At 40.1% G+C, this 8,439-nt stretch overlaps 1 protein-coding gene across 1 annotated transcript in view; it reads right to left on the bottom strand.

Moving 5' to 3' along the window:
• The window catches only part of SMARCAD1 (SWI/SNF-related, matrix-associated actin-dependent regulator of chromatin, subfamily a, containing DEAD/H box 1), a 125,260-nt gene extending 117,055 nt beyond the window's left edge, over positions 1-8,205 (bottom strand). Inside the window, exons 1-2 of the mRNA XM_012647159.1 lie at positions 8,118-8,205; positions 7,272-7,510 (exon numbers count right to left, since the gene is read on the bottom strand). Coding sequence (XP_012502613.1) covers positions 7,272-7,461 — 190 coding nt within the window. The 5' untranslated portion in view covers positions 7,462-7,510; positions 8,118-8,205. The remainder of the gene's footprint in view (positions 1-7,271; positions 7,511-8,117) is intronic.
• Positions 8,206-8,439: the final 234 nt, after the last annotated feature.

The following is an 8,439-nucleotide window of genomic DNA, read 5'->3' as shown; positions in this document are numbered from 1 at the left end:
AAGCAAGACTCTGTCTCAAAAAAAAAAAAAAACAAACCAATCAAAATCTAGAATACATTATATATATCACAACACTATAAGAATTTAAATAATCTGATAAATTAAGATTAAAGAAACAGATTAATGGCCCCAAAGATGCAAATATACATGAGAATTTACACTGTAATGACAATATCTTAATGTAAGAAAAAGAATTTTTCAATAAATGGTTCTGGGACAAGTGACTAGTAACTGGTAAATAACAAACACAGGAGAAAACTGTATCACCCTTTCTTCAATCATTATAACAAAGTAAGTTTCAGATGAAATTTAAAGTTAAAAATCAACACAAAATCCACAATGAGATACCAACTCAGGCCAATCAGGTTGGCTATTATCAAAAACACAGAAACTAGCCGGACACGGTGGCTTATGCCTATAATCCCAGCAATGGAGTGAACTGCTTGAGCCCAGGAGTTGGAGACCAGCTTGGGTAACACAGCAAGACCCCACCTCTACAAAAAAATAAAAAAAATTAGCTGGGTGTGGTGGTGCATGCCTGTAGTCCCAGCTACTTGGGAGGCTGAGACAGGAGGATCACGCCAGCCCAAGAGTTTGAGGTTGTAGTGAGCTCAATCAAGCCACTGCATTCAAGCCTGGGCAACAGAGCAAGACCTTGTCTCAATTCAAAAAAAAAAAAAAAAAAAGAAGACGAAGAAAGAAAAGAAAACCAAGCTGTAGCAAGCTGTAGCCTGGTGTAACCTAGTAAAATTTTTGTTTAAAATATTATTTACATTCCCTTTAATCTGACAATTCCATTTGCAGGCATTTTCCCACAGATTCTACATATGTAAAAACATCTGTGTAAAAGGATGGTCACTACAGTATTCTTTTGATATCAAAAAAGACTGAAGAAAAAACCCTACATTACTAATATAGCTTCAATAGGAAGCTATATGAATCATAACACATATATGTAAGATACTCTGGAGTCATTTAAAAAATTTAGGTATGTTTTATATGGACTGACATATAAAGTGTAAAAAAAATCTATGCTCTCTCTCTTCTCCGTCTCTCACAAAAATCTACTTTTTAATTAACAGCAAGTTGCATTGCAACATATATGTAATGTAATGATATTTTTGTTCAAGAATCAAAAACCTGAACTATACACAGAGAAAAAATACGTGAAAGAATAAACACCAAAACTAAACAAGGATCAAAGACTATGTATTACACAATGCTGTATCACTTAACTTTTTATATAACCTTTTGTTATAAAGAAAACAATAAGCAAGGAAAGTAAAGACAAAGAAAAAGAGACAAAAAATGTACATTTAAAATGCACTTAAGATTTTTACGTAAGTATAAGTACTTACTGAATTTTCTATTCAGAACAATTCAGCACTAACTCTTTTCACAAGTATTGCTTTTCAACTAACATACACAGTAAGGAATCAGAATGACTATCTCCAGATACGGTGATGGCTCATACTTGGCCATGCGTACCTACAGAAGGAGTATTGCCCAGTGGTTACAGAATTGTGAAGTTAAAATGATACATTCGGCTCTGTTATCAGATCATATCCACTTTTAATGCTGGCAAGGACTGCAGTGAAACTTCTAGGTAAAGCCAGGCAAAGAATAGAGAAGTCCAAAAACTTGACGTCTTATGCCAGATCATACAATCTTTATGTGGTAGAGCAGTGCTCTCAGGAAATCCTTTTGAGAACTAGTATAGTTTTTTAAATGCCTCTCACTTACTAACAACTGTTACTTTCAATATGACAACCACCTTGAAGCGGCAGCCACTTTAGAGGACTGAACCTATTACACCAAGACAATAAATTCATCAAGCATACACTAACGCTTTCCTCCATTCCAACTTCAAAATAATCTATAAACTCATCTATTTTTATCTCCTTCCATTTCCCCCCAGGTAAAATGTGTCTCTATTCCTTTGCCATGCTAAATAATCCAACTGTGCTTCAGTTCTTATCCCCTTGATGCCTCTCCTCAGATACCTCCCACCCTTCAGTCTTTCCCTCTCCCTTAACTTCTTCCCCTTAGCTAACAAACGTCCTCAATTTTCAACAATCCTGAAACATCTTGACACTGTTTCCCCATCAAGTTTCTCTCTTTCTCTTCTTGAAAGAGTAGTCTCCATCTCATCACCATTCTACTGAAGCTGTCTGTTAAAGGTTAACAGTAACTTTTCAATTTGCAAGAATGTGGTCCCTGATTAGTCTCCATCCAACCTGACTTCTCTACAGCATTGTTCCTGATCTCTATCTACATACAAACTGGAAACTCTGTGTTCTTGGGCTTCTGGGGTACTATCATTTTCTGTGGCAATTCTAGTCATCCTTTGTATGTTTCATTGGTTTCCATGCCTTTGTGCATCATCAAATGATGATGTTTCTTAGGACATGTTTTTGTTAACTACCACAGTGTTGACTCTTAAGTTAATTTCTAAGCTTTAGACCACTCTCTAAGCTCCAAACTCTAATGTTTAACCATTTACTACTTTGCTGCTGAAATATGTCAAGTAATGCAAACTCAACATGTTTTAGCATCTTTCTCCTAAACCGACCTCCTAATTCAGTTGATGGTGGCAATCACCCACCTGTCCGAGCAAGGAACATTTGAGTTATCTTTAAATCCTCTACATTCAACTGATCACCAAACACTAATATTAGCAAATACATGTCTCATAAAACTCCCCCAAACTGCCTCCTCTGTCATCCCTACTAGAGTCATTTCCTTACACTGAGGCTTCAATTAATACAATAGCTTCATTAATGGGTTTTCCACACTGAAATGCTCTACAGTGTGTATGAAATAAGATCCATCCACCCTGGCATAGGATATAAAGACCACGCACAATCCAGCAGTTTACGTATCTACCTTTTCAGCTTCATCTCTGCTGTCCAAAACCTCTTCTTCCATACCTAATCCCCCCATCCTCCATAATACATGTCAGACTCTTCAACAAAGTATGTACTTTGAACCCTTCCACCATTTGTTCTCCCAATAAAAAATGATTCCATTGTTTAGAATCCACTCCAAAGGTGGTCTGTGACTTTTTGTGATCCTCTCAAGGAAGAACAGATAGGCATCTGTGAATCGCATATTGTGATCCTACTTTGCTTAATATTCTGCCCCATTATATGGTTTATCATATCGCAATATTTTAACTATATATTTACATGTCATTTTCTCCTGGTGCTCTCTGAGGATCATGCTTCACTCATGTTTTATTCTTCATGCATAAAATATAGCAGGCTCTCTCCTCTCTCACTCATCTGACATTATTTTAACCCCCCCAATCCACTGTGCTCGCCAAAGCCAAAGAAAACGAGAGAAACGATGTGAAAATAACAATAATTGATAACTTTAGGTACCATGAGAGTGAAATAAATCAGGGGGCACAGGTTAAGTGTCTCCCTTCGAATTCAAAGGCTGGTTTGAGCATTAGGGATCCTGTCCTGTACCAAAAGGAGAGTCAAGTATCCATGGCTAAAGAATGCCTGATGGCTAAGGGGACTGTTTCAAAGTCATAAAAAGGAGGAGGGATATTTAAAAATATTTAAAAAGTACTGGTATCACCTGCTCATCATGCAATAATCCTTACTTTAACACACTTACTGCGGGCCTACTATATGCCAGTTTCTGTTCTGAGCAATGGAGATGAACAGGTGAAAGAGATAGATAAGGTCTCTGCTCTCACATGGAGATACAAATACACAATGTAATGTCAGACAGTGATAAATATTATGGAGAAAAGTATGGCAGTGTAAAGCTGGGGTGGGACAGGGCAGGGTGGGTTGCTATTTCAGAGTGATCAAGGAAGGCCTTCTTCAAAAGGTGGTATTTCACTAAGACCTAAAGAAATGAAGGGGGAAAAAAAAAAAAGAAGAAATGAAGGAACTGAGTCATATGCAAATACAAACATGAAGGGTCTTCCAGGGAAAAGGAACAGCGAATGGGAAGAAGCAAACGTGGAACCTCACTTGGAATATTCAAGAAACAATGTGGCACAGCAACTGAAGGAGAGTGGTAGGAAATGAAGTCTTAACTGGTATTAGGTAAACTATCAGGATTAGTTGAAAAAGAGTGATTACGGGTAATTTTGACTACAATTTCTATCCTATGACTTAGATCCTAACACTCTACTGTAAATAAACTAATATAGCATTATCCCACAAGGGCAGCATGAAAAGTTGCCAAATGATGACAAAGGAAGAAAAGTCAATAGTCACATTCTACTGATGATTCACCAATCTCCACCTCCAGTCCTGACCTTAAATCTAACTTGGGCATCTTGTCCTCTCCACAGGTTCAACACTTAATTGTTTCCCTCCCTCCTTCCCTCCTCCACCAGGCTAAATTACCTTAGTAGCTGGGGGCAGGACCTTTGATTCTTATTTGAATTCTTAAAGGCCTGCCCAATGGCTTACAATGGGTACTTACTATCTATTCTGATGCATAGCACTACCATTTTTTTTTTCAATTACCTACACTAAAAATCTTAACACTCATCTTATCTCATTCTTACCAGGGGTCTACTTGTAAAACTCTGCTGTTCATTACTTTGAAATAGCTCACATCTCCTTCTCAATTGCTACAGCCATCAACAGATTACAAGAGTTTCCTAAGTGATTTCTTTCCCTTCAAACCCTACCCTCTATCAATGTATAGTAGTCACTACTGCTAAACTGATTGTTTTATAAAATAACTTTGCTATTCTATCCATGAAGTCTTTAATGGACGCCTAGTACCTATACTGTAAAGTCTAAACTTGTCAGTCTTAGTTTATAAGATTCTGCAAAATTCACAATATCATTTATAACAATCTTTTTTTAAAGTGCTCCACTATGAGGATACATTCTCACCATTCCTAGAACAAACTTAATTTTCTTATTTCCTAATGTCATCAAGACTGACCATGTGATTTCCCAAGCAAGCTCAGTTTATACGAGAAACTTACGTATGAAATTTATGTATGTCCCAGTGTAGAGGAGTGGAATATCCTTAGGGAAAAAAGCAGAAAAAATCTACTAATCACAAAAGGCAATTAAGGATTTCACATTACCAATATTCATAAGTAACTAAAACATGCCACTGAAATCCAGTGTACAAAGTTCTTTTACTGTTAGGAATAAATTGTGAACCACGGATATTAAGTGACTTTTTGTCCAATGTTTCACATTTAACTAAAATGAAGCAGAGGTTCTAGGGACTCAAAATCCCACGCCTACACCTTGGACTTCCTTGGCCTTCCCTGCCCTGTCTAACCACCTAAGAAACACATAAATGTATTCACTGGAAAAGCACTAAAATACCGGGATGTTCAGATATTAACTATAGCATGTTATGCAAATATCCGTTGAAAAAATGAACACAGGGATGTCATTCCTGTGCTTAAAATCCTTCGGTTGTTGGCTGTGCACGGTGGCTCATGTCTATAAATCCCAGCACTCTTGGGAGGCCGAGGTGGGAGGATCGCTTGAGCTCAGGAGTTGGAGACCAGCCTCAGCAAGACCAAGACCCGTCTACTAAAAATAGAAAACTCAGCTGGGCCTGGTGTACACCTGTAGTCCCAGCTATTTGGTAGACTGAGGCAGGAGAATCGTTTGAGCCCAGGAGTTTGAAGTTGCTATGAGCTAGGGTGACAGCACTCTACTCAGGGCAACAGAATGAGACTCTGTCTCAAAAAAAAAAAAAAAAATCCTTTAGTTGTTAATCCTAGCACTTTGGGAGGCTGGGAGGCCAGGGTGAGGGAATCACTGGAAGCCAGGAGTTTGAGACCAGCCAGGGCAACACAGTGAGACCCAGCCTGAAGAGACCCCTTCTCTACAAAAATAGAAAAACTTAGCTGGGCGGGTGTAGTGATGCTAAGTGGCCTGTAGTCCCAGCCAGTAGGGAGGCTGAGGCATCAGGAGCCCTTGAGCCCAGGAGTTTGAGGTTGCAGTGAGCTATGATGATGCCACTGTACTCTAGCCCAGGCAACAGAGCAAAACCCTGTCTCAAAACAAACAAACAAATAATCCTTCAGTTACTCCCTACAGCATTTAGACAAGTTCAAAACTCCTTAGATAATCAAAGCCTTTGGAAATCTGACTCCTAATTATCTCTTAATCCAACCTACCAATCATCCTACCAAGTTCCAATTACACCAAAGTATTTAAAAATGTTATTCTAATAACTTGAAAGGAATCTGCCATCGCTGTTACATTTAATAGTGGAAAACAAAAAGATACCAAGACATGTATGTTACCAATCTTTTAGGATACATTAATTTAAAAGCTGCTTGTGAAAAATACTGAGTGTTGTATAAAAAAAGTATCACTGAAGTAAACATTAAAACAAAACTTCCAACATTCCTTTCACCTTTCATAAGAAACTGTATAATGTATGGCTGATGAATGAGTGGTCAGAAAAAAAAAAAAGAAAGAAACTGTATATTATTAAGAGTTTATGCACAGGAATCAGACTGCCTGAACTTAAGCTGAGGCTCCATCAAGTTCCTAATAACCTCTGAGTTTCATTTCTGCAAAATGTGAATTATTATTACCTATTTTGTAGGATTATTGTGCAAGTTAAATCACAGAGACCGAAGCACTTAGCACTATGCCTAAAACACAGTGAGAGTTCAAATATATTCCTCTAATTGTCAACTGCTCAATGAACACAGATTGGAAATCTTAAATTTTGGCTTATTCTCAAATGCTATTGCCTGTGACAATCCGCCGATTAGGATAAAAATGGTTCATTCACCACAAGAATACCAAGTATTCGTTTGCATTCTGGGATATCCAGGAAGTCAGGTGGAGACAATATAAGACTATGATCTGGTCTTCACTTGTGTATAAGAGGTTGTCTTGAGGCACCTTGATCAATGTCTAGCTTATAGTAGGTGATCAATACTTTTTGAAGGGATACTGGAATGAAATGAAAAATAGCCTCAAAATCTGTCATAGGACTGAATCACCAACATTCCTCTTCCAGTAGCAACAATTCTGACCTAAGGGTGACCTAAATTCTGATTTCAACTTCCATCACTGGGCCCTACTCGAAGAACTCATATAAAAATGAAGCAAAAATTGACAGGTGCTCACTTGAAGGGACGTGGTGCGTACGACAGTCCCAAAGCTGTACTTAAAAGGGCACGCTGGAGGACAATACATCAATATGTATGACATCAAGAATAAAAATCAGAATCCCTTCTGCCTTGCAAGTATTACAAAATACTCCTCGATGCTACATCAATTTGCAACATTGGAACTCACCTGTTTTTTCAGTTATATCTGAATCAGGAGTGTTTGCCCTGCTAACTTCCCCTTCAGCATTCTCCTCTTCAGCACTAAGAGAAATGGGTGAAGAAGGGCCAGGCTGGGAGGGTTGAGGGGTTGCTTCGGGTGCTTCCTCAATCTTATTCCTTTTCTCAAAGCGAAAACGGTCCAAGTTGAAAAGATTCATATTGGTAGAAACCACCACCCTAGGGGGCTGGGGGCTTTATATAAACTATCTGAAGGGAAAAAATAAAGACGAAAGGCCATGAAAACAACACAAAATACAAAGCCACAGCAGCTCATTCTCACGGCAATAATGGGCCCGCAAACATGCCAGTGGCTCGGGACTGTTACGGCTGCGCTTCATTGTTAGGCCACACCGATGAGAAGGTGGACAGGGGTGTCTTTTAAAATCTTCCATTGCTTTTCACTCCCCTGCGTCCGCCTCCCCCACCCGCCCCCTCCTTACTCAAACCACGAGCTGACCCTCGTGCAACCTCCTCTTACCCCAGCACTCGCAGGCGCGTTCCCCAACCTGACCCCCCAGCAGGCCTCACGCCTGTCTACAGAGAGGGCTTCCCTGCGCTACGGTGTCCCCTGCCTCGAGAAAAGACCTGCCAGGGCCCGCGCCTCGACACTGCGGGGACACAAAGGGGCCAAAGAAGGGGAGCGGCGGAGGCCGAGCTGGCGGGCACCCGCCCGGAAGTAGACGCGGCGCGGTCCCAGCTGAGAGGAAGCTGATAGGGTTGAGAACACAGGGAGCTTCCGAGGTGGAGACTATGCTGGGGCATCTCTCTCAACGCTCACTCGCTCGCTCGTCTTCTTTCTTCCCTCAGAACTTACGGTCTCGTAGCCTCGGCGCTATGTAACAAAGGTTGCAGAGAAAAAAAAAAAAAAAAAATTTCTGGCGTGGTTCGACGGTAGCCGGGCCGGGACCTTCCAAAATAGCACGGAGAAACCTAACGAGCGCGTAGTGATGACGTAACACGCAGCCGGGGCTTTTTTTTTTTTTTTTTTTTTTTTTTTTGTCCCAAGCTACCCGCGAGCGGAAGATATCGGGGCGCGAGCGCTTGCCATGGTAATTCGTACTCGACTCCGCTTGGTTGTGAGGGTGAGATTGTTCTGCACCTTTGTCCTGTTTCTCCAGGTTAGCTAGACTGTCGTG

Source organism: Propithecus coquereli, unplaced genomic scaffold (assembly GCF_000956105.1).
Source record: "Propithecus coquereli isolate 6110/MARCELLA unplaced genomic scaffold, Pcoq_1.0 Scaffold26, whole genome shotgun sequence".
Classification (NCBI taxonomy): domain Eukaryota; kingdom Metazoa; phylum Chordata; class Mammalia; order Primates; family Indriidae; genus Propithecus; species Propithecus coquereli.
Note: the sequence above shows the minus strand (reverse complement) of the source record. Positions and strands in the feature narration are given on the sequence as shown.